The 25130-nt window shown below is 49.6% G+C and overlaps 7 protein-coding genes across 7 annotated transcripts; 2 read left to right on the top strand and 5 right to left on the bottom strand.

Annotated features, from left to right (window-relative positions):
- Positions 1–877: 877 nt before the first annotated feature.
- Positions 878–1719, top strand: BGZ61DRAFT_557077 (uncharacterized protein; the record flags this gene model as incomplete). The annotated part of the gene is given in 3 exon segments (XM_046255673.1): positions 878–1364; positions 1418–1497; positions 1510–1719. A coding segment is annotated over 1 exon segment (366 nt), but the record flags the coding sequence as incomplete, so codon positions are not given.
- Positions 1720–5262: 3543 nt separating this feature from the next.
- BGZ61DRAFT_483102 (uncharacterized protein) lies at positions 5263–6305 on the top strand (the record flags this gene model as incomplete). The annotated part of the gene is made up of 3 exons (XM_046249454.1): positions 5263–5289; positions 5337–5441; positions 5916–6305. The coding sequence occupies 3 exons, from the start codon at positions 5263–5265 to the stop codon at positions 6303–6305; spliced, it is 522 nt and encodes a 173-aa protein (XP_046099135.1).
- Positions 6306–7412: 1107 nt separating this feature from the next.
- BGZ61DRAFT_557080 (uncharacterized protein) lies at positions 7413–8295 on the bottom strand (the record flags this gene model as incomplete). Its single annotated transcript, XM_046255674.1, has 2 exons — positions 7413–7766; positions 7837–8295. Coding segments are annotated over 2 exons (600 nt in total), but the record flags the coding sequence as incomplete, so codon positions are not given.
- A 3231-nt stretch (positions 8296–11526) lies between these two features.
- BGZ61DRAFT_363038 (putative metallo-beta-lactamase domain protein) lies at positions 11527–12435 on the bottom strand (the record flags this gene model as incomplete). Its single annotated transcript, XM_046241402.1, has 1 exon — positions 11527–12435. The coding sequence occupies one exon, from the start codon at positions 12433–12435 to the stop codon at positions 11527–11529; it is 909 nt and encodes a 302-aa protein (XP_046099137.1).
- A 2874-nt stretch (positions 12436–15309) lies between these two features.
- Positions 15310–15939, bottom strand: BGZ61DRAFT_363329 (uncharacterized protein; the record flags this gene model as incomplete). Its single annotated transcript, XM_046241428.1, has 1 exon — positions 15310–15939. The coding sequence occupies one exon, from the start codon at positions 15937–15939 to the stop codon at positions 15310–15312; it is 630 nt and encodes a 209-aa protein (XP_046099138.1).
- A 605-nt stretch (positions 15940–16544) lies between these two features.
- BGZ61DRAFT_316830 (uncharacterized protein) lies at positions 16545–16736 on the bottom strand (the record flags this gene model as incomplete). Its single annotated transcript, XM_046238877.1, has 1 exon — positions 16545–16736. A coding segment is annotated over one exon (192 nt), but the record flags the coding sequence as incomplete, so codon positions are not given.
- A 1909-nt stretch (positions 16737–18645) lies between these two features.
- Positions 18646–18810, bottom strand: BGZ61DRAFT_363481 (uncharacterized protein; the record flags this gene model as incomplete). Its single annotated transcript, XM_046241438.1, has 1 exon — positions 18646–18810. The coding sequence occupies one exon, from the start codon at positions 18808–18810 to the stop codon at positions 18646–18648; it is 165 nt and encodes a 54-aa protein (XP_046099140.1).
- Between the last annotated feature and the right edge of the window lie 6320 nt (positions 18811–25130).

A 25130-nucleotide genomic window follows, 5' to 3' on the forward strand; every position in this document is an offset into this window, starting at 1 on the left:
TCGACGTCAATCAGGTGCCCACAGCGGCGAGAACATAGCCAACATGCTCAAGAGGGTCATCAATGAGTGGGGGATCAATATGGAGCGCGCTATCATTATACCGGATACTGCAGCGAACAACGATACAAACCTGGAGGCCCTCTTCAAAGTGTTAGACCTACTAATAGGTGTGGATGAAGTCAAGGCCCACCGGGTATGCGGTTTTGGCCACATCTTCACCCTCATCGCAAAGCCGTCCTCTTAGGCTTCGGGGTTGATGTTTTCGAGGATGGAGTTAATGTGGGCGATGCCGAAGCTGACTTCTAGTAATGGCGTAAGAATAGCCCTATCGCAAAGCTCCATAACATCGTCAGATACACCCGGGCATCGCCGCAACGGCCGGAGGCATTGAGGGATGTTGCAACGCAGCTTGAAGCCGAATTCAACTTTGAAGACTCTACTACCGACCTTCAAGTCATCAACAACAACGAGACTAGGTGGAATTCAACCTACCTGATGATTGAGTGAGCCATACGGAAGCATCGTGACATCGTCGGTTTCCTAGCTCAAGAGGCACACGAGGGTAGCAACCTTCCTCACGATTATCATCTTGAACCTGACCACTGGAAGCTTCTGAGTGAGTTCATACGTATCCTCGAGCCCCTATACGGATTGACGATGCAGACACAAAGCAATGGGCAAAGCGGTAAATTCGGCATGCTTTGGCAGATTCTGACAGATGGAACACATTCTCGATATCAAAGCCTGGAAGCAGCATTATGACCTAATTACAGCCGAAACTGTGGTCAATTCGCAAGCATAAGGCCACGCAGAACAGGATACTGACGATGATACGATCCAGAGCCCATTGTCGCCCGTCAACAGGCACGGAGGGCACCCAGTCCGGTCTAGCAAGTCACCTGCTCGGCTCGAAGGTTACGAAATTAACATCCCTCGCGCTAGCGGCCGCCTCCAACAGTCTCAACGGGCACAATTAAGCGAAGATGCCCTACGCAACCTACCTACCTCTATACGAGATGAATACATCCGCCCTTTCGCCCGTGATGTGAGTAAAAGAGAGGGCATCGCTGCCGCCGAGGGCCGCTATATCTCTGCCTTGATTCAACGTGCCTCGTCTAAGCTTAATATCTACTACAATAAACTTACTAACTCGTCCTTATTTGTGGCCTACGTTATCCTATATCCCGACTACTCGATGACGTATCTCGAAGGTCTGTGGAATGCAGATTTCCAACACGAATGAATCCTCGATGCCAAGAGGGACCTCAAGGACCACTTCAAGTGTTGGTATACCTCTGATCATGCCGACCGTAGCGAGAAACCGAACCGCTCTGCCCCGTGAGGCCTCAAGCTCGAGAAGAGTCGTTGGAAGGGCTGGCTAGATGCTCGGAGGCGCCGGATGCTACAGCAGAATTAGCAGCCTGATACCTTACTCGAAGAGCTTGACAGATTCTACAAGGTAAAGCATGAGACCACGGATGAACCGATTGCGTGGTAGTGTAAGAAGAGGGAATATCCAGCACCGTCACAGCTTACCTTCATTATCTTACCTATACCAGCGATGGCTGCTGACTGTGAGAGTGTCTTTAGTCTCTCGAAGCTCACGATGGCCTCACAGCGTCGGTCAATACATCTGGAGACCCTCGCGTTCTTGCAATGCCTCAAGAATTGGAGCCGGACTCGCGGCATACGGTTTAGCAATCTCCTCGCAGATCCCATTTTGAAAGAATGCCTCGAGGCCAGCGGCGAGCTCGAGTGATGATCAAATAGAGCCAATTCAGGTCAGAAAGCGACTTTTACTGTCGCACTAGGTCAATTTGCCAAGTTGAACCAAGTAAGTCAAGTTCAAGTAAGTTGGGGCTCGTGAGGAGTCAAGCAAGTTAAGTTGACTTGGCGGCAGCGCTGACCTAGGCTTCCAGGTGATGCGCCATTCTTCTTGAGCAACTCCTCGTCACAAAACTCGAAGAAGAGATCGTCTTCACCCTGACTGCAAAACCGCAGGCTCTCCGAGGAGGCGCGCCACTTGTAATCTCCTCAAAGGCGGAAACGAGAGATAACTAATCGGCATGCTTGTAGGACAGAATTTGTGTCCGATTGAATTCTTCGGGAAGGGCTAAGGGTTAGCAACGTGGAATTGTTCGCATGAACTCCCCTTCTCGTCTAGAAAAGCAGTGAGACCCCCACGACCCGGTAATGATGGCGCTTATCTTTCGCATTACCGGTACATTCTCGACAGGCTTTCGTATCGCTTACATAGTGACGAACAGGGTCTCCTTCCATTATACAGCGCTCGATGGATCGGAGAGCACGAATTTATTAACTGTCAGGAGCCTGCAGACGCAGCGTTCGGGGCTCGATTTTGGACTGCCCACCGTGGAAGATACTGGAGAAAGCGTGGTAAGTTCGAGATTTCTGTGCGTTCGGTATGATTTGTCATTGGCTTTTCGTTGATACAACTTTCGTTTTATTGTCTTTTCCTAAACTAACGTCGGAAGCAAATGCCTTCTGCAGGACTACTCGTAGAGCGTCGTCTCGTATAACCCGTTTGTTATCGCTTATATTCTGGAACTGCGGGTGTGCCTTCTCAAGGCGCACCCGCAACTAGCTCGGGGAGAAGTGCGTAAGAAAAGGCTGTTCATCGCAAGAACCGGAATATTCACCAGTAAGTTTGGTAGGCAGAACTAGAAGGTGAAAAGGATGATCGAGGAACTCCTCCGCTTTACCGTCGAAACAAATTAACACAATAGGCCGGGTGGATAATTTCTACACGGAAAAGGGCTCCAAATTCCCGGTTCTGACTGCTGGAACGATAAGCAAGCCAATATCCTCTTGCCCTGGCTCGGCGAAGTGTTCTAACTAGGAGCGATTTGCCACGACCCTCGGGTCTGCATACGAGGATAGTGACTTACCCCCTGATAATCAAAGTCCCTTCTCTGACGGAAGCTGCAGAATGCATTTTAGAAGAAAGGAAAGGGCAAGCATAGCTAATCGTAAGCAAAGGGCTATGTAAGTCTTGAAGTGCTCGTATAAGTCAGGTTGATTACTGGTTGAATATTTGATTCAGTATCGAAATGAATGATGATAAATAGGTATGACTGAGTTTTGGGAAGCCGACGAACTTACATTTGTTCCAGCACACCACGCTTGGTAGAACAAAAAAAGATCATTCAGGTCATTTTCATTTGGCATGGCCGATGCAGTTTTCATTGAGCAATCTCCCACCTGAGGATCGGGGGCCCGGTCAAAGCCGCGTTGCGGTCTTGCTGGAAATGAAAAGTATCTCAAAACCATGTGGCCAGGTTTCAAAGAGTGGGAGTAGGGCATCAAGCAACAGTTACTGGACAAGTAATGAGACAGCGAGCCCACGCACTCTCGGGTAAGTCCCTAGTTGTTCAGGCGGGACCCGAAAGTGATGCGGGCCATTGAAAGAAGGGACAATGAGCAGCCAGACACTGCGTCCGATATCCGCGGGTACCTGGGACGAGGCGGCTTTCGTCTCTGTGCTGGACATTATCCGTGGCCACAATCGAGAGCTCCCAATCGCTGAGTCTGGAGTCGCTCACCAACCTAGCCAACCCGGTCGATTATTACGGCTGTCATCAGGAAGGCCCGGTCGAGGCACCAGATCTCCCGTTAGGTGAATTCTGGGTTGGTGAGCTTCATCTTTCAAAAACAGCTGACGGTTCGAACAGAAAAACTCGAGGTGAAAAGAGGGGACCGATAGCGCGTTACACTTTTACAGGAGACTGGAACCTAGGCCGCCCTAACCTGATGTCGATTCAACGCGGTACAAATTATATTGAGGAGAACTGAGTGATTGGCTGATTGCTGATCAACCAACATACCGGAACGCAGATCCAAGCGCCATTCTTTCCATCCGCGGGCATCGAGCACGACTTTGACTTCACATATCGATATGATATCTAGGCTATACCCTAGCGAGGACACCATGTATTCCCTGTCGCACTTAGTACTGCCCGACGGTCAAACCGAAAGGGCAACTACGCTCTTCCCCTTTGATTTGCCCTGGCATGTCCTGTTAGTGCCCACACCGCGATTACCGCAATTTCCTTAACAAACCCACGCCTCCCCAAACACCAACCCGTTCAAACGCGATGGCCACTGGGCCAGGCGTAAACAGTGGTGACCCCGCATCGAACAAACGCTGCATACCGAGCATCGATTGACAGTAGTCCTCCAACAACGCTCGGATCGCCAACCCAACCCAGCCTGCACCAGAGAAGCGCGAAGAGCAAACGGAGCCGATTGCTTGGCAAGCGCTGCAATCCTCGGGAGGATCGCCGAGAACTAACCTCGGACACCTCTCGCAACTACCCTACCATGAAGCCGACCGTACATCAGCATGGGGGTTGTCGCAATGAAGCCTGTTTCCGAATTCGCCTGTAGAGTCCACGAAGACCGTCCTTGTGTGGTCACTTGGTGTGACTTTCGCGCTTGAATAGTTGGTTCGGATTGTCTAGTTGCTCCCGAAGGATCACCAAAGTGTCGAGAGTGGACTTGATGCCCGCCGAATGACCTTCAAGATCGTTGGATATTTCGAAAAGTGCTTCCGTCACGTCGTCATTCGAATCTTGTGATGGGCTAAAAAGGATCCTCCCCTGGGCGAGTAGCCCTGAAAAAAGTAAGAGGCAGCGAAATACCATGTTTGCTAAGGTTTCAACTTCCAGGATAACGGAGTCCATGATACTGCGAGCATCGAGACGCTGGGCCAAGGATCTTCTCGGCTGTTCCTTGTGGTGAATCAGACCTTCTTCTCCCGCTAGAATCGATGGTGTTGCTATGATTAGTCCTCTTACCTCGCCTAGGTGGCGATACATGTCTTTAGCTAATTCCGCAATGCTCTTCGAGAGATCGATTCTATCAGGGTTGAAAATAGTAATTTGAAGCTCGACGCTCAGCTGAACATGGGATAACGCCTCAGTTACGACGTTTTCGCGTCTCTCAAGGAGCTCTTTCTGACGATAAAGTCGCGTTTGCAGCTGTGCGAGAGTCACAAGTTCGTCGTCAACTGACGATGCGTTTTCGTGAATGTTTAAAGAACCAAGCTGTTTCTCCAGGTCGGCATCATCGTCATCGTCAGCAAACCCAACGAAGTAGCTGAGTCGCGTGGGTGAAGACGTTGAGACGGGCCCAAGAACCTGGAACAAGTCTTGCCGGCTTCCAAGCTCGCCAAGTACTGAAAGATCAGAACATGGGTCATTTGCGGAACTAGAAGTTGCGCATATATTTCCTCACTCATTGATGACTACGACAGTAAACTTCGAGCTGGTAAGTGGATTTGAATTGTGAGAGCTCATGCTAACAAGTCTTTCAAGAACAAGTCCAAAGAAACGGCATTGAAAATACTTAATATGTTCGACAGTGGCATTGTTCATCTAATCGACGGTCCAGACATTGATCGCCATCGAAATGCTCTTACCGTAAGCATTGACCTCCATCGACAATTTGGCAACTTCAAGGTTTTTTTTGAGCCTATGTCTGAGCCTCATACCTACCGGATTGATTCAACCCTCCGCCAGCCATTTAGAAACCCGATTTTCCCTGTAACCCGTGAACTCTACCTCACTCCTGAGCGAACTATTGATCCCCCGTCCGTTCGACATCTTGCCGTTCATCGCGCAATTTGCCACATTTTACATCTCAGTGCTGCTGGGCATTACATCGACAGCATACTGCGCGACATGGATGACGGGACTGTACAAGCCAACGGCTCGACTCGCCTGGCTAGCATAGTTCGTCTAAAATTGGGGGGTTGGTGGGATGGCACTGTTGTTGGATAGTCAACCACTTCGACCCTCTCCATACACCACAACGGCAACTCGAGCTGATGCATCACCGATCTACCTACGCCATTCGCGTGGAGGATCGAGTGTCGCTAGCCCTTCTTTGATCAGATTCATCAACTTCAGCCCAGCCAGCAGAGGCGTCGGAGGATTGCCCAGAAAACCCATTTCTTTGCCGTTACTTCTCAGACGATGGCCTTCCTCTGTGCTAGTGTCAGACGATACTACTTCCCCCCCGTGCACACCAAGGCACAGAAAGGCCTGAAGTACTTGCTACCGGAAAAGAGATTCTGTACCCAGCAAACCCAACCATTGCAGTTGTCTCATTCGGCTCCCTCCCAAAGACGGATTAATATCGCGGCTAGACTGCCGCACCTGCATATCCCGTTGACGGGCAACAGGTTCAACACAGAGCGCTTTAGGACCGATGCCATGCCGGATAGTGGAAGGCGGGGGTTTCTCTATAACTTTAGCTGGCCCAGCACGTCCTATGCCCTCTAGGGGACCTGCCAGGACGAAAAATACACATACATACATACATACAAATCCAATCACTTAAGTGTAAGGTCCAACCACTCATCTTTACTTGACGGGGGCTACGATCCCTCACTTCTTTCTTAAAGAGACGGGGTTTAACTCGATTGTGCTACGGAGATTCCCGGCATTCATGTTTCCAAGGGTGCTCTGCTCCCTTGTTCGCCGATCTGAGCTGGCACTAGGCGAGATGGGCAATCGCATGGGGATAACAGTCTCCACCTGGCCCTCTCGGAGGGCATTGCAGCACTGGATCGATCAGGAGCACTTTGGGGGTTAATGCATCTTCCTCACCGGACGACCGTACTCCAATGATTGCTGCGAGTATTACGACGTAATACCTATCCCTTATTCCATTTGTCGCTTACCCAAGCAGAGCTTGGGTAATTATCCCTTGCAGGGAATAAAGCCTTGGCGGTGACTTGCCCAAGTAGGAAGCTAGGAATGTGGGCTTGCTTCCATCACGGAAACGCTTGCCTGCTGGAAAGCACGCTAAAATGAACTTTAATTTACGCATTGGCTCTGTAAGAACGCGGCTGGCGTTCTACGACTGCCGCCACCGATTGTCTCTCCGTCAGTCAACTTCAAACGTCTCTGTCAAAGTAACACTTGCGTTTTTGCCCGTACGGTTTCTGCGCTGTACGATGGATACCCCGGCTTTAATATATTATTACTCCCCCATTCAGGTCCTCATTTGCAAATCCTGCAAACTCAGCCTCGCGACTTCTATTTGAGATTGCATCTGTACGTTCCACAAAGAAACTACTTTACCCAAAGTCAGTTGCAGCGATATGAGGCCTCCTTCTGCTCTCTGCCTTACATAACGGATTGTACCTCCATCATGAACCTACGGTTGAGCTCACAAGATACCGCGATTCCTCACCTGAATCTTAACGACATCCTTCGCCTCTGCTGTGACAGCTATAGGCGACCTCACGTATGTTAGGTTTTGGGTTTCAGGTAGCATTCATCAACCAGTCTGAGCAAGGCCAATATCTTGGATCTTTCCGGTTAACTCACTACCTCACAGTTCTGCAATACGCCAATCGTATGAACTAAGAATTCGGGTGACTCGTCATCCATCCTCTATATTGCACTTTCATAATCTAATCACCTTCGACGGCTCGATGATATCTGCCCAACAACAAGACCACCTCCGCCTCTCTGCCCGCTTAAAGCAGTCTCCATCCACGTCCACTTATTTCACTGCAGTCCGTTAATGCCTTTGACCATTCTCATGACCCTGAGCAAACAATGACTTCGTCGTCGTTGTCATCTTGGCTGGATTCAGGTGAGAATCGCAGACGTAGTCTCTGATCTCCATTGGGGCTGATTCGTGCCAGGTGAGTTGGGCGTTGACAGAGGCGTGATAGAATACTCGTAACCGGCCTCCGAGCAGTTGGCCGAGTAGTCAAAAGAGTTAGGAGTCTGCAAACTTCATCAGCAACGTGGGTCTCGAGCTACCTATCTCGTGGGCCGCTTGACTGGCATAACTCACATCAGGGTTGGGCTGGTCGTAGGGGCTGGGAGCGTTGAAGCCCATGGGAGGCATGTAGCCATATGTAATGTAAGAGGTCAGCCCGTCATCGCCGGGGTACCATTCCCGCTTGATGACGTCGCTGAAGTGCGTCATCGAGGGATGCGCCATGGGAACGGCGGAAGCCGCGAGGAAGTTAGGATAGACGACAGCGATGGTCATTATCGGGTAGTGCTGAGCGGAGCCGTAGGGAGCGAGGAGGATCTCGTTAGGAGCCGGGCAAGTTGAGTAAGTGAACTGGGGAGGGCTGTCGGAGCGGGGCCGGTCGTCGTAGGTGCCAGGGAAGAAGAGATTGCCAGTCGGCTCCATGGAAGGAGTGAATTGGCACTGAGAGACGACAGGCTTGGCCGGGGTAGTTGTGACGGTACAAGGGCACGAACGAGGTCGAGTGCGACTTGGGCAAAATGATTGTTTACAAGGAGAGAAAGAGATTCCTAAGGAAAGCTCTGACTTAAAGCTATTTACACAATATTCACAAAGTGAGACTATTCATAAAGTATGAAAGTCACATGATCGTTCCCTCACAGGTGGCTGGCATCAACTCAGAATTTGACAGTGTCGGACAGGCTACGGAGCATTTCTGAGTATGTCTTCTTTCTCCGTGAGCATAGACTGAACTAATAAGCTTCAGAGAGCATCATTATCTCATACAATTACCATGCCCCACCACCCTTTCGCTAACACCACCCTTTCGCTAACCAAATTGAGGCTATCTCCACCAAAAACCCGTTTTTTCAACCCTCGCTGGTTATAATCAATTTTAATAATATAAATATAAAAGAAATATCATTTGATAGAGAATTGAAGAATTTATGTACTTTTAGGTCTTTTGACTAGCCGCCCGGATCGGGTGGTGCGCTGAGGAGATTCAGTTTCCTCCCTGACTACAATAACCGAAGCAGCCTCCGCCTCTGAGACTGACTCCTCCGAAGAGTCAGATTCCACCACAACAGCGTTTATTTCGCTTCCTTTTTCGGGAATATCCTCCGCGGCGGCTAGAGCTTCACTGAGACTCATGAAACGCCTATTGGGATTAGGAATAGCCTTCCTCTTCTTCCCTCTCTTTAGACGGGCCAGTTCCTCCTTCAGACTAGCAATTTCCACGGCATGCGACGCCAACGTCTGTTGCTGAGTCTCAAAGCCTTTGGCTATCACGGTATATCGCCTCCGCGTATTTGGTGATTTGTTTAGGCCAAGATCACGAATATGACGACTGGTCTTTGGTGTATCATCTGAGCCAAAATAAGGCGCCTTCTCTGGAGTCGCCTTTGGACTGCCACGTGGCTTGTCCTCTTGGATCTCTGGATGCCGCAATGCTTTTTCTCGTGAGATTGGCCAATTTCCGGTTACTCTCCAGCCGGAGAGTATATTCTTCTTTGTCATTCCCACTTCACGAGCCCTGGCGTAGGCTCTGATGAAGTTGACCTTATCCACCGGCGTGGAATCAGTCAGAGAAGCGAACTTTTCCAACTCTCGTCGATATGCAGCCTTGGAGGCATTAAATACTCCATTATCTAATGGCTGGAGGCCGTGAGAGCAGTGTGCTGGAAGGTAGCAACAATAAACGTTGTTCAAAAAGCACGTAGCCATCCATTCATCCTTCTCCCGGTTAGTAGTAATCCTTGACGAAATAAACAAAGAACGTACCGTTGCATGACTCCCATGGCCGTCTAGAATGATTAATCTAGCATCTGACTCATCAGCAGGCTTAGTTTGAGGCAAATAGACTCTTTCAAGCCACTCAACACCAATGTGGTTATCTGTCCACCCGTTAGGTGAAGTTATATAGTGCCAATCAGCTATCTTCTTGAATTCCTTAAGGAACCACTGCTGTTGGAGTTCCTTTCCTTTGAATATAATTCCAGGAGTCAAAACACGGCCGTCAGCGGTAATAGCCTCAATAAACGAAGTCCAACTTCGCGTCTGTGGTCCTTTGAGGAGAGCCTTCCGCCTTGGGTCTGCACTTCCAACCACCAGACTATCCAGGCCTAGCAAGAGAAGTTTGGTTAATTAGATTTCGAATAGAGAGGGAATAGAGAGGGAATAGAGAGGGAATAGAGAGGGAATAGAGAGGTAGAGGCTTGCCAAAACCGATCATAATACCGCCTTCATCAACGTTAACAGTGTTCTCAGGCTTAATCCACCCATACTCCTTCTCCCTGATATCAAAGAACCAATGGACCGCCTTGGGCGTGAAAGAGTCGAATCTATTAGCTTCTTGACGTCTCCCAATCTTAGTCTTAAGCTCTGAACGGCGTTGAATGAATCTGGCTACCCAATTGCGTCCTAATGTTGGTTGTTCGCTTTGTTGATTCAACATGGCGAAGACGCAGGCGCGAATTTGACTGTGAGATGGAGCATATCCCAAAGCCTCTTGACGAAGAATCCAAAAGGCTAATTTGTCCTCCTGATGCTTGGATAGACGTTGTCCAGGCTGAATTTGTTCGTTCACAGCCAACTGACCACTAAGTCTGTCGGAAAGAGTCCTTTGTGGCACTCCCCACTTCTGAGCTGATTGGAACTGTGAAAGGCCGTTATCCGTGATATCCAATATAGCCTCAGCCATGTCGTCTTCTGTATATTTCCAGCGAGGCCGTGATGAAGGCATTTTTATTGCGTTGTGAAAAACTGACATGAAAAGAAGTGGAAAGGAGCGGTGAGGAATTCAATCCCTGATTTGGTGACTTTGCAGTACAGGGATCTGCATATATCACGTGCTCCATGCAGCTGCACGAGACTATAAAAATAAACTCCATTCAATTCTCTATCTATAAGAAGCGACCGCTTGCGAATAACTTCTATTTTGGTTAAATTCTGTATAAGTGAAATAGTTGAGTTTTATATGGCGCGTGGCTATTTTTGGTTAGCGAAAGGGTGGTGTTAGCGAAAGGGTGGTGGGGCATGGTAGCTTCTGCTTGCCGAAAGGGCCAAATTCAGCCTGCTACTTGGAAGGAAGTTGCAAGGCAAACGCTCCACTTCCTTTCAACCTTATCACAGCTCTCGAGTGAATTTGAGGTACTTTACAAGACGCTAAAGTATTGTTCCGTTGAGGCCGATTTCCTCCTGGGAGGTCAGCCCATGGATCAATGCCTCACTTCAGGAGATCAAGTTGCCATACAGTCTCCCAAACATCAATCCATTCATCATTCCCTTCGTCCATCGTCCTATAGAACAAATTATTTCTTTTAGCTTATTCGATTACAATAAGACTACCTAGGATACCCTTAATGCTTCATACTAATAGACCCAGCCACTTCCGACAGAAAGCCATGACGACGCCCCTACGATAAGAGAAGCCCATCAGCACGGAGGAAGTGGTGGAGGAAAGAGGGGAATGAACATGTCGCAGCGCAAGAGAAACTGGGCTTGATGAAGCATCTGGGTGGACTTGGGTTTACACGTCGTCGGTCCAACTCGATTTAGCATTTACCACACATTATTAGGTATCGACGGAATGGTCGCTCAAGCTTTTGGCAAATATCTTGGAAAAAAACTCCTCTTTATCCGGCAATGCTTTCCAGTGTATGGATCGTTGGAGCGAGGATTAAGGCGAACTTCCGAGGGCTTTATTTCAACACGTAGCTTTTGTACCGAGGGGAGGTCAGTCAAGCTGTTGCGATAGTGTTGCAACTCCTTGGTGTGGCTGATGATTTAAGCTAGCCAATAGGCCTCCAACTGTTCTTTCGTCCTGGTCGCAACTAGGTGATGCCGGTTCTCCTCCCATTTAACACCACCTTCTCCAAACTGATTGCTGAGATGGCCCAAAAAGAAATCTGTATTCTTTTCTGCTTGGGGGAATGCATTCTTGAATGTTTCAAAGAGCTCCTCTACCCCAGGCTTCTTCGTCGCCTTCTCAATCTTTTCTTCAAACAACTGAAGATATTTCTTATTATGCTCCAAGTCCGCCTTAGCATCTAACTCCCACCCAGCCTCCAGGTGGCCCGGTATAATAGTCGCGGGGTTTAGGCCTTCGATCAACGCGATTGTTTTCCTCCAAGCTGCCAAGATTGTAGGAGTCTCAATCTCTTCAACCCAGATGTGTGAGCAACGCGCATAGATCGCATCGCCGCAAATGATTGTTCGCTCCGACGGTAGCCAGAAGAGGGTGCCGTCGACGCAGTCACCCTGTAGAGGGCCCAAGAGCATAACGGGAGAGCTCTCGTCTCCATCGAGCACGAAGAAGCTGTGATGAAACTCGTCGGGCTTCCGGGGCGCCGCCGGCACCTTATCAACACCGACTACTGTTGGCCAGTACTTTACTTTCTCGTCATATTCGCGATCAATAGCGGCACAAACGTAGGGCGCCGCGTAGAATTTTGCCTCTGGGAAAGCTTCGAGGATTGGATTTGCGCTGAAGTAGTGATCTGGGTGGTGGTGTGTTACAAAGACGCCTTTGAGCGGCAGCGTTGTCGTCTTTCTGATCCAAGATACCACATCGTTGGCGTCGGGAATAAGGAAAGGCGGGTCGATCAAGGTACAGTACTTGCTGCCGGTAATGAGAACGGTGACCGAAGAGAGTCCTTCTACTGACGAGCAATGGAGATGGGTCGTGAGGGGCATAGTGTTATCTAAGAGGCATTTTTGGCCTTTGATAACATCCCTACTGCAAATTGGCCCTCAATTCAATGATCAACAGCTTCTACGGTATCAATTCAACTTGCCGCGCCTTTCTCCTGCTACAATGAACCCAATTGAGGCTCCCCGTTCCTTCCCTGAGGATGCCCTTCCTCCTGAAGGCCAATATGCCTCACGGGAGGAAGTCCGTACAGCAATCAATGCTTGGGCAGCGCCACGAGGTTATGCCTTTGTGATCGGAAGATCTAGAACGACTGTCAGTAAAAGAAGTATAGTTACCTTCATCTGTGACCGTGGAGCAGGGCGCACTCCTTCCTACAAGCCCGGAGAGGAACAGCAGCGGAATACACGCCGTACGGGATGCCGCTTCTCTGTCATAGCAAAGGAAAGCATATGTAAGACCGTATGGAGTCTGCAGCATCGTCCTGAGGCTGGCTTTGACCAACACAATCACGAACCAAGTCACACTCAACGGGAACATCCGATACTTCGTCAGCTATCAGGCCCGCAGGAAACAACAGTCCAACAACTCGCCAATGCCGGCATTGCGCCAAAGCAGATCAGATCCTATTTGCATGCAAACTTACCTACACTTGCCACACAGCAAGATATCTACAACTGCATTGCACGAGGCAAACGGAAGCTTGCTCAAGGTCAAAGCAATATGCATGCCCTTACCGAACAGCTCCAAAGTGAGGGCTTCTGGAGTCGATTTGATCTTGACGAGAGTGGTAGAGTTGTGGCAGTGTTATATGCACATCCACAGTCACTGGGATACCTCAAATCATATCCCGAAGTGCTTATATTGGACTGTACCTACAAGACCAATAAGTACAAGATGCCTCTTCTCGATATAGTTGGTGTTGATGCTTGTCAACGATCCTTCTGTATTGCATTTGCATTCCTTAGTGGCGAGGAAGAAGTCGATTACATATGGGCTCTTGGACAGCTACGGTATATGTATCAGCTTCATGAAGTGGCCCTTCCATCTGTGATACTCACAGATCGCTGTCTTGCCTGTATGAATGCCCTTGCCTCTCCCTCTTGTTTCCCTGAGTCAACTGCTATGTTATGCTTATGGCATATCGATAAAGCAGTACTAAGCTATTGTCTGCCTGCATTCACTCAAGATAAGACCAATACTCAGGGATATGAAGAGTGGAAAGAGTTCTACAGCCATTGGCATGAGATTGTGGCCTCAGCAACTGAGGATATTTATAACGAGAGGCTTGAGAAGTTCAAGGAGCGTTATATCCCTGACCACATCAACGAAGTGGGCTATCTTATGGATACCTGGCTTGATCTCTATAAAGAGAGATTTGTCAAGGCGTGGGTTAACCAATACCTTCACTTTGAGCAATATGTCACATCACGGGGCGAAGGCATTCATCAGCTTATCAAATCTCACTTGAAAACCTCACAAGCCGACCTCTTTGAGGCCTGGAGGATTATCAAGCTTGTTCTTCACGACCAGATTTCCGAGCTCGAGGCCAACCAAGGCAGGCAGCATATCAGCACACCTATTCGACTATCTGGGATTTTATACAGCAACATACGTGGTTGGATCTCACACAAAGCCTTGCATAAGGTTGAGGTTCAGCGAGAACGGCTATCAAACGAACTTCCTGTATGCACAGAGGTCTTCACTAAGACTCTTGGTCTGCCTTGTGCTCATATCCTTCGGTCTTTACTGGAGCAGAATCAGCCCCTTCAACTACATCATTTCCATTCACATTGGTATCTCCAACGCTCAGGAACCCCCCGGCTTATTATTGAGCCATACAGGCAGTTTGATCGTCTAACAGCTAGTTCGACGCTGCCACCAACGAGCACACAACGTGAGCCCTGTGTATTTGAAGGTGTTGAGAAAGCAGTACGACCAAAGGCAGCACCAATATGTTCGAAATGTCATACACAAGGCCACACAATGAGGTCTAAAGCATGCCCCTTACGTTACGAACATCTATTGGAGGCTCAGGCTTCTGCTCAGGCTCCTGCTCAGGCTCCTGCTCAAACCTCTACATCAACACATATAACGACACATACAACGACACAGACACTTACTCGCTCTATCACCCGCTCATTATCTCCATTATCTCTGACTGAATTCTCTGTGGTATCCGAGACTGTATCCGAGACTGTGGCCCGCATAAGAACACAGACAACAACAACAACAACATACATACAACCTCACCCACAATCTCCTCCAGCAGCTGGATTAGTATCTCCGTTACGAGCTGATGACCCCCGTGCTATCTTCCAACGGTATAAAGAAGCACGAGAGGCCTGGTTTACTACATTACCTCGAGGAGCCTACAAGACCAATCAACAATACCGCAAGGCTATGGGACTGCCTGTACGTTACAGCAAAGCAGAATATGACTGGTGCCTTAACTACAAGCAAATGGGGAGTCGTTGCAGGGCGGGAAATAGCATCAGAGATTGGACTAAGGAGGAGATAATGAGTTATCTTGATTGGGATAAAGCTGAGAACGAGCGGGTTGAACAGAATGTAGGGATAGAGATGGCAGATCAGCCTTTCTCAGGGCGGCGAGGCATGCAAGATATTTGGGATGCAGCTGAGAGAGATCTTCAATTACAGGAGAGATTGTACGGCAATGGGAACCCCCCCCTGCTGATACTTGGAAGAGTGATGGGGGATGCAATCAGAATATGTCATTAGAAAGAAAAAGAAAAGGGGAATCTCTGAGTATAGTTATGGTGACCCAATAGCTTAATTTGATCGAGTTGTGGCCGAGTTCCTATGTAGGGTTGAGTAGGCTTAGTGGTTGCCTATGAGATAACTAGAGATACTGCAAAAATAACACAATGGTGTATTTATTGAGCTACATAATGATATCACTGTGTGCCCTGCCACATCCACTGAATATACCCATTTGGATCAATATTCCAAATATGAATTCCTGATCCCTCTATTGCCCGGAGATTTGATAGATTAGAGGTCATCCCTACAGCAGCTGTTGGCCATACCGTGCCTGGGACTGTGATGTTCATATTGCGGTATGAACTATCAAGAGTTTGAAGTCGATTATAAGTCCATATAGGGGTTACATCTGGGTGAATGCGCTCTTGCCGTTGATAAAGAGCATTATTAAGATACCCAATATGCCACTCCCCCCTAACCTGATATCCAAATGGCTGTACCTCTGTAATAACAGGCTCCCCTTGGGGGGGATATTGAGTAGCTTGAGCTCTTGCAAGTGCTTGGGGGTCTGCATAGAGCATAGTGGGAGAGGTTGGATCCGTTGGCAAGGTAGTAGCAGACCTCCAATACTCAACAGGAAATGGAGCTGTTGAAATATGAGGAAGGCGGGCTGGTAACGGCACTTGTTGATTATTGGCAATAGGCCGTAGAATAAACGGGTTGTTATTATTTACTGGGAATGGCCCAGCTGGTGTTGCTGAATGATCCACAAAGATAGGGATATCTTGAGGGTTCTGACGCTGGCTTTGATTGCGGTTGTACATCTTGACGGTATTGCTTAATGTAGAAAGAGGGCTTCTTCCAAGAGGAAGAGTCCTGCTTTTATACTGCAGGCATTGAAGTCATTCACTTACACATGACCGCAGGCGTTGAAGTCATTCACTTACACATGACTGCTGCGGTGTTATGACCAAGTATTGTGTGTTATTCACGGCCTTGCGCAGACTGGTACGTTGCCAAAGGATCAAATGTGATACATTGAATAGCTGTATATACACCAAATCATCATCTTCCTTCAATTGCATGAATGAATGCCTTGTGGGTGTGTGCAAGAGAGATATCCCTCAGGCCTACTAGATAACGGATCTTGGTTGCACCCCCAGCGGTGCACGAGTCACGTGGTTGGTATTTGCACCCCTAGCGGTGCAGGTACGGCTAGCCCCGGGTATCCACGAGTTTGCGTTGCCGCCATAGACCAGCCGCATCCCAGTGATGGAACTCGTCCTTTGCTTCGGGTGATTATGGAAGAACCGTACGAAACGAAAATAGCTTAGCGCAAAGGCCCTCTGGGGTGTGTCCCCCCGGGCGAAATAAAATCCATCCATCCATATTCACAAATGTGTCGTGGAGTGTCGTGGATTTGAACCCTGGCTGGGTCGCTGCTGGACTCCTGACTGGGAGAGCCTGCTGTAATTGTTCGGGCTGGTCCTACATTATTGTTCATAACCGGGGCCCCATTGTCACGCAGGATCGTTGTCTTGCTCGGGAACTTCTGGAAGTATTCGAGGGACTCGATCATGGACTTTCTCATCCGCTGCTCATCTAGTCGGGCTGCTCGGTCACGGTAGCGCTCAGCCTGGCCACAGAGGCGAGCGAGGAAAATCTGGCTACAGCCATGAAATCAGTGTTATGGCCCTGGAGCGACCGATCGAGCGGATAGACAAACTTCTTACGCGGCAGGATGGGTGTATGGTTTTGGTGTGTTGAGGTGGTATGGTGGGGCTCTACAAAAAGAGAAACGTACTTGGCACTAGAACAGTGTCAGATAATCAAACGAAAATGTGCTGCTAGAATGGGAGGTAATGAGGTAATGACGCAGCGACAGTGACAAGAAGAAGCGCGTGGCGGGGCGCAATTCAAGTCGGGTTTGTTTGTGAGCTCGCAAGTGTGGTGACTCCGTTTCGAGTTTGTCTTGAGTTACATCTACCCTTATTTTATCCTGCGGTGATTCGAACACCGACTGTAAACACCAAAAATTTATGATGTACCCATGAATCTCACTTCTTGAATCCCACTCTTACAGAATCGTGTCTTTCCATGCTGGCTCCATATTTCGGGCGACCGACAGCCTAAAATCACATGCCAGGATTCCCGCAGCACAAAGCCCGAGGGATTGCCAAAGCAGTGGTTCCCGCCACAGAAGTTTGACATCGACCACGCAACCCCGGTGAGATTGATTATAAGACTCGCTCAGGTTACGGTCAGGATTTGCTCTGGCTCCCGTCAGAATATCGCCCACGGACATCAGCGATTGCAGCGTCGACTGGCGCCCTCTCTTAGACGGCTGGCGTGTTGGCACGGCGGGCCATTAAAGGTGGAGGGTAAACAACTCGAATACTACGATGCACTCAAGGTGCCGTCGAGATTTGGCAACCGGTAAGGAAATGACTGGTCAGCGAGCCAGGGCCGTCTGGAAGGGTGGCATCGCATGGGTGGCCGCGCACCGAAAAGAGCACTAAAAGGCGCGTCGCCCGCGTCTCAACCCATTGTCTAGGAAAGGTCGCACGGAGTATGAGGGGACCTCGTAGACGCCCGATGCATAGTGACGGTGCGAGACTGGGCAAGGGAAAAGTGGGCGGCGTGGTGGTTGATGAGGCGCTTATTCGCCCTCGAACTGCTTTATGATGCGATTCTTACGCTGAGATGTTTTTATGGTTTTTTCCAAAGCTTATCATGTTGTTGGGTCTGGGGGTGTCGGTTTCAGATCAATTAAAGGAATAATTCCCAGCTTTTTATGTCATTTTAGCCTGTTCCGGAAAGCCCAGTCAATGGACCGGATATGCCATAACGCCCACTGATGGGTATGAGTAGAAACAGAAATGGAAAAACCTCTTTGAAATGCCGCAATGTCGTCCAGTAACCAGCACGATGTCCTTCTTTTGCTCTCCTCCCATCTCTCAATCCCCCGAACGGAAAAAGTCTCTAAAGGCCGACATGGTGGGTAGTCCGAGCGGGGTGGAAACGGTGAGAAAGCCAGCCCCCTGCTCTAGTACTTAGTAGGTTTTGTTTGGTTTTCTTGAATAGAGGTCAAAGCCTCAACCTAAACTCTCCGCATAGTGCCCTGCACCTGCGATCCACACCTGATGTATCCTATTCCCCAGGCCGCCCCTCAACGAACGTCACCAGCCACGGCGTGCTCGATTGGGCGGGTTTCCGTAATCACCAATATTCTTCGCCTCGAGAGACATTCTGCCGAGATTCAAGCGGACTGACCGTCGAAGGACCACGACACTTCTCCCAAACTAAACCAAAACCGATGTGGTCCAACATAAACGGCCCCAGGCGGTGTCTACTCGGAAGGGTTCCATGGGAGACCACAATACCAAGTGGGAAACCCAGATCCAGCGCCGAATGACGCCACGCGAGCAGTCAGGAGGCTGCGATTGTTCAGGGTACGACCCAGAACCAGGAAGGCAAAATTTCGACATGATAGAAGAGGCGGCGTTGGACTAGAATTCCGGGAGTTTGGTTCAGCCACAACATAGTGGGCAGGTTTCGGGCAACACGATGTAGCGCTCATGGGGTCCCTTAGGACAGGCCTTTTTTTTATTTCCATCGGTGGAGGTCTTGCAAAAGTGAGTCCCGGGATCCATGCAGGATGTGTAGATGTAGTAGTTTTTGGCAAAGTCACACATGATTGTCGTAGATGTGTAGTTATGGACTGCGATCGACTTGTTAGAGTGGGTGAAGTTGTACCGGGCCACCTTCCGGAAAGGGCAAGCTCACCAACAGCGCGGTTGTAACTTGTAAGGGTCGGCAGGAGAGTGGAGTGGAGTGCGCTTGTGGAAGGGCAAAGATGGAGGTGAAGCGAAAGGGCCGCGGTGGACGAGGGAGAGCTGGGAATTTAGTGATGATGCAGACAGGTCATTGCGACAGCATGCGTTGAGATGGGAAATTTGGATGAATAAATAAAGTTGGGAGCCGGCAGGGAGTCAACGCAGGTAAGAAAAGCGAAAGTAGGCTTGTGGCGTGACCGATGTCGCGGCGTATATAAATAGGTCTATACTGTCGTGACCAGTGAAGGCGGAGGAAGAGTTTATACCGAGAACGATGAGAGACAGGGGGGCTATGTCAGAACATAGAATACTTAAAAAGCACGATCTGTGGGGGAATAGAGAAAGGAGGGGGAAGGGGGGGAAGGAGTGTCGCGCGGTGTTGGATGGAGGAGTTCTTGGAAATGGTGGTGGTAGTGGAGGAGCACGATGTGGTCGCTGGGCTCCTTAAGACATGGCGGCCGAGATGAGATGTTACGATGCGTTGCCGGTGTCGTGAGGTAAGGAAGGTCATGGCTAGCCCATGTCATTGTTTGGGATGCCTGAGAAAATGTCTAGTCGGGCCCAGTGCCAGATCTTGGGGACTTGTGTACCCTTTGCTTCGACGTCAAGTTGGCATTCGGTGCCGTACTACCTGCAAGGTCCCGGGCCTTGTGGTTCCAGAACGGATCCATGAGGACTGCAGCACAGGGCCACAGGCCCGGCTATCAACGACGGCATTCCGTCACCTCGCCTCGCTTTGTTTCGCTTTGCCCCATCCTTACTGTCGAAGAAGAGGGTACTGGACAGAGCCAGACTTTCGGAGACACTTTTTAGTGGAGAGCCGCCAACAAGGAGCGGTAGCGGTAGCGGTAGCGGTAGCGGGAGCGGGCAACTTCACACCGTATGTGGCGGCATATCGTGGAACCGAATCTTGGACCAGGGGATGTCGAGACGGCGTCCAGATGGCGTCAACAATGGAAACACCTCAAACTCAGTGGGGTGGGATTCCAGAACCCAGGCGCTATTCAAAGGCGAACGGCTTGATTTCGCGCTGGCTAGTGATACCATCATACCATCGTTTCCACGGCTCGGTCATGAATCCGGAGGGTAACCGCCACGGCGGCAATTTCGTACCCCCATCAGAAGGTGTTAGCGGGCCTTGTCTGGTAGGTTGTGACAGGCTTCGGCTGGCTCTGGCATGTCCACGTCAACCTTACACAAGTACCACCGTGCATGACTGTCACTTGACCCGCCAGAGGATTCGGAGGCTTTAGATGCCATGGAACCCTGTTGACGCACCGACCCCGTCGCCCAACATTCTAGTAAGGTGGGGCAGTTCAATTACGACTCCCTGGTATGCCTTACCGTCGGCCAATCATAAGAAAAGACTTCAGATGGTCTCGTAAATGGCTCTCCTTCGGTTGACAAAATAGAGGAACAAAATAAAAACTATCTGGGTGGGCAAATCAAGATCCCGGAATATAATAAGGAACCCCAGCCCCGCACGTCCCTTGGTTTGGGCCTGGAACAATCCCAGTTTTTCTCCGTTGGAATTGTGGTGCCTTAAATACCAAAATTGCGCCGCCCCGTACCAATGCCATAGGCTGCCCTACTCCCCTCCCGGCCAGGGGAGGAGTCGGACTCTTTACCTGGATTATTATATAAAGCACCAATAGTTGTTAGGTTAAGTATTCATGCACTAAATACTAAAATTTGGGCTCGACAAAAGCCCGACAAAAAAGGCATCAGCGGTCAAGTGATGCCCAATTGACATAGGTCTAACTTCAGGCACATTCTAGTTCTGGGCCCATCGTCGCGGAGACTGGGCCCAAATTTTGCATTGCCCGAGGTCACCTTTTAGGTCTCCAAGATTAGCCTCGACAGCATAGACCTAGACCCAAAATAGGGCTCATGCGTGTCACGGGCACCTATACCGTTACGCCAGCAGGGCAAAAGATCAGGCATTGATCGCAATCGTAGCAATCAACTAGGGGCACCAGCTGTTTTATAAACGCACGGAGCTATACGGTGGACCAAGCCGTAACAATGCGTCACCATGAGCAAAATGTAGGGTCGAATCCCGCCCCGCCAAAGCGGGTCAGACATACCACCTGACCCGAGTGAATAGCGAGGGCCCGATGTGTTATATCCAAAACCCAAAGATGTAGGTATCACAAGCAGTTTCTCAACTTCACATACCGGAAAGGACCGCTCTTTGGCACTTTGAAAGTGTTTGAGAGGATAATTGTAGATAGGATGAGCACTATTGCCCATTGCGAATTGGGAGGTTTAAAGCGTCTAGTAATGGTAAAAGCTAACCCCTGCGAGTACGTTGATGTGCTATGTGGTAATGGAAGACGTGAGTGCTGGAGAAGGTGCATTCGACATCTCGAACCAAATGGACCATTGCACTTCGTGCTCCCGTGCGCCGCTTGTTGATCCGTTTTAACGTGGCGCTACTCGGATCATCGGCGAGCTAACGGCGGGACAGGCCAAGCCGGAAGAGGGATTAAGGTTATATGGAGTTGCAGTTCATCTATTAGTTACGTGGTACAACCATTTACAGGAGGCAAACTAAGTTGTTCCGGCATCTAAGCGCCCAAATTCTCTATAATAATGAGGATATAAGGTTAGTTGTCTGCACTATTAGAGGCCATTTATAAGGGATTTCCCGGTGATCTGCCGGATCTGGTGATTCGCCGGACTTACACCTACTTGCATTCCAGACATTAATCTATAATAGCTCCACAGCCGCAGTCCCAAATCTTCCAAAATTAAACACATAATGAAAATGCAACTATAAGATATGTCTCAGTCTATTTCGCAGTCATCAAGCCATCGTGGTCGCTTGCTATTCCGCTGCGGCCGCCCGGTACCCCGAAATGCGACTACCATCTCCCGATCACTCTCAACAGCTAGACAGGGTCTTTTCGGACGAGCGGTACGGATTGGAGTGGTCGCTGCCTTCCCTTTTCGGTTGTCTTTTGGTAGATCTAGGGCCTGTGATGCTACCGGCGGCTCTGGTATGAGTGGAAGAGCGACGATTATCTCGTCTCGAACGTCCGGACTCTTCTCGCGGCCTTCAGAAGCCACCCGTCGTTCATGTTGCATTTCACGTGCCATTTCCAGATTGCGACGCTTAAGTTCTTGTCGAATCTGTCGATTGGCTTCCTTCTCTTGCTGCCTGGCCTCCCTTACCTGCCGTTTTCTCTCCATTTCCGCCTCTCGTTGCCTCCTCTTCTCCAGAGCGAGAGCTTTTTGCTCCGCCGCCTTCTGCTGTCGCTGAGCCTTTTGCGATTCCTTCTGCAGAACCTCCTCTTTCTTTTGGGCGTCCATCGCCGCTTTCTTTAGGCGGGCTTGAGCGACTTTTGCTGGGCTAAACACCTGAGCTGAATTAGGATCTGTACGATCAAAGAGCAGATCTTTCAGAGCTTTACCGCGCTGTCTGCGCTTCTTTTCTTGGCTAATTGTCTCGCGGAGTCCTTGATTCTCATATCGAAGCAGTTCAACCTCAGATTGAAGGCTTTCGAGGGTGTTCTTCAGCTTTCGGCTGTTGCGGTCAGCATCGATAGAGGATTTGTCGACTACTTTGTCAATAAGTCGGCGTAAATCTCGGGCCGTAGGTTGCTGAAGGGTTAGTGATTCTGCCGAGTCGCTACCCGTATTCGAATCATCATCTTTTTTCTCAGTGATCTGCGATAGGACCACTTCTGGGTCAAAAGGCAGGAGACCAGTCCGTTTCCACCCACTCGCAATGTTCTCGGAAGAGAAGGAAGTCTCAAATGCGTTCCAAAATAAAGTCCAGAACTCACGTTTCGATAGGCCAATAAGGCCTTGTGTTTTTGCTGTCCACTGGATAAGCTGATTTGAGTATGCGGTCGAAAGGGGCTGAATAGCGACACGTCCAAGGGTTGCAGCCGATGCGTGGAATGGGGGGGAAACACCGCAACGATAATCCGGTGCTGGTCACACCACTCCAGAAAGTCCATATTAACATGGCTAGAGTGGCCGTCGGTAATGAGAAGGCGATAATCACGACCGTTTCGAGCTTTTGCCTTAGTAAAGCGATCGAAAACACCGACGAGCCACTCTTTTCCAAGCTCGTGATTTGTCCACCCCGTTTCTGAGGTGGTAAAGAAGGCTGATTGATGTTCTGGGTCAAATTCATTGAGCCAAGAGTCCTGGACTTGTCCTGGTTTGCCTTGGTAGATGAGGAATGGGGGCAGCGATGTCATGTCCTGGCTGATGCACGCCAGGAACGTAATCCAAGATCGATTACCATCTTGCGACGCACCGAGCAATTTGCCTTGCTTTTTGACGTTAATGGAAAATACTCTCTTCGTTCGATTGATCACACCCAAGAGAAATCCTTTCTCATCCGCGTTATACGTGTTGCAGGGTAGGATGTTGTATTTCTCGATTTTTGTGCGGATCTTCCACTGTCAGTTGTGAAAGGGAAGCTTCGTGCATTGGCTTACAAGCTCAAAATATGCCCTATACCTAGAGGCATTATCGGCTCTCTTTCGCGCGATGTCCAACCCGTCGAACCATGTACAACCTAACTCATCACGATTGCGTCGAACGAAGCTGTACGGCCAGTCCTTTCCGACCTCGATTTTGGCGATATCCTGGGCGAAGTTCTTTATCATAGGTAAGGTAGGGGGAATGCCACGCGATGAAAGCTTATGAATATAAGCGATAAGATCCCGTTCTTGTTGTTTTGACAGACGTGACTTATACAAACTGTCGGCATCTCGTCTTGACCGCTGTTTGCCTTGATGTCGGCGTCGCAAGGTCGTCTCGTCGCAATTGAAACGCCGTGCAGTCTCAGCATAATTAACTGATTCCGACGATTTCAGGAAATCAAGGGCCTCATCAATCGGCGCCATGGTTGTTGAGTAATTGTCGATTGATGTTGAGTGTGCGAAGTGGCGGTGATCCGGCGGATCACCAGATCCGGCAGATCACCGGGAAATCCCTTAATCGTATGACGTTCAATAGAAATCCCATCGATATGCTGGTGCTATCGCCCAGCGCTCCCAATAGTCCAGACCATTTAGACTATTAGTCCAGACTGCAGCCCAAGACCAATAATCAATCCACGACGGGCGTTCGTGGATTGACGACAAGGATGACATGTCCCTTCAACCAAGCCGTGTGTCAGATTGTCGGGTCCAACATCAGGCATCCCGACGGGTGCGAAGCGATCTGGATCGCACCAGTAAATTGACGAGATTTATCCAAAACAAAATGAATGAATGCACGCGAGCACGGACCCCGGATGGTTGGCACAACAATCATGAGTACCCTGGTTTTGTGACACCGTGCCAACCTTGCATTCTCGGTTAACTGCCAGGAGACGTACCTAGCGTCCACAACGGGCGTGGACCGTGGATTGATCGATTCCCTTCCCTGATCTGCAGTCTGGACTAATAGTATAAATGGTCTGGACTATTGGGACCGCTGCTATCGCCAACGATACTGGCAAATTATTAAGATGTTCCCAAATAATACTGGCGATCGTTCCGATGATATGCCCGAGGAGGAGGAGAAGGAGGAGGATGACATGGCCATGACGAAGAGGAAGAGGAAGACGCAGATCCACTACCACCTTTTGAAGGTGCAGCAAAGCTGGGGCTAGAGCGTGCCGTTAGGACCAACGTCAGCGTTCAGTCAGCGGCTTGGTGCGCAACCCACTACATTTGCCCGACTACCGTGCTAGCTGGTGCATTATCTCCTCGATCGAGCAAAAGGAGTTAAGGGGTACTGTAACGGTCTCAAGGTAGTATATTGCAACTAGCTAGGCCACTCTACAGAGTATACCAAACTTAAGGAAAGAAGAAGAAGAGAAAGAGAGTAGAGGAGGTCCATCCATAAATATACTCGCCATGGTGGCTTAAAGGTAAAAAGTGGGCCACGAAAGGCCGAGGGTTCCCGAGGCCACCTACGGGCACAGCCCGTTACAATAGCCCCCCTCTTTTCGTTAACGATTGTTGTTGTCGTACAATTAATCATCGGTTATGTTGCCATGCGTTGCTTCATAGCGGTCCAGGGCTGCGGTATCGAGGAAGTTCTGAAGGGGTTCCCAAGTAGGGCGGACATAGCCAGTCCATTTGACTAGGAGCTGTGTCCGGTTTCGGATCTTTTTATCATTAAGAATTTCCTCGACCTGCCACTCGTTCTCGGTTTCGTCCACCTCG

Source organism: Ilyonectria robusta, assembly GCF_021365365.1.
Source record: "Ilyonectria robusta strain PMI_751 chromosome Unknown BGZ61scaffold_23, whole genome shotgun sequence".
Taxonomy (NCBI): domain Eukaryota; kingdom Fungi; phylum Ascomycota; class Sordariomycetes; order Hypocreales; family Nectriaceae; genus Ilyonectria; species Ilyonectria robusta.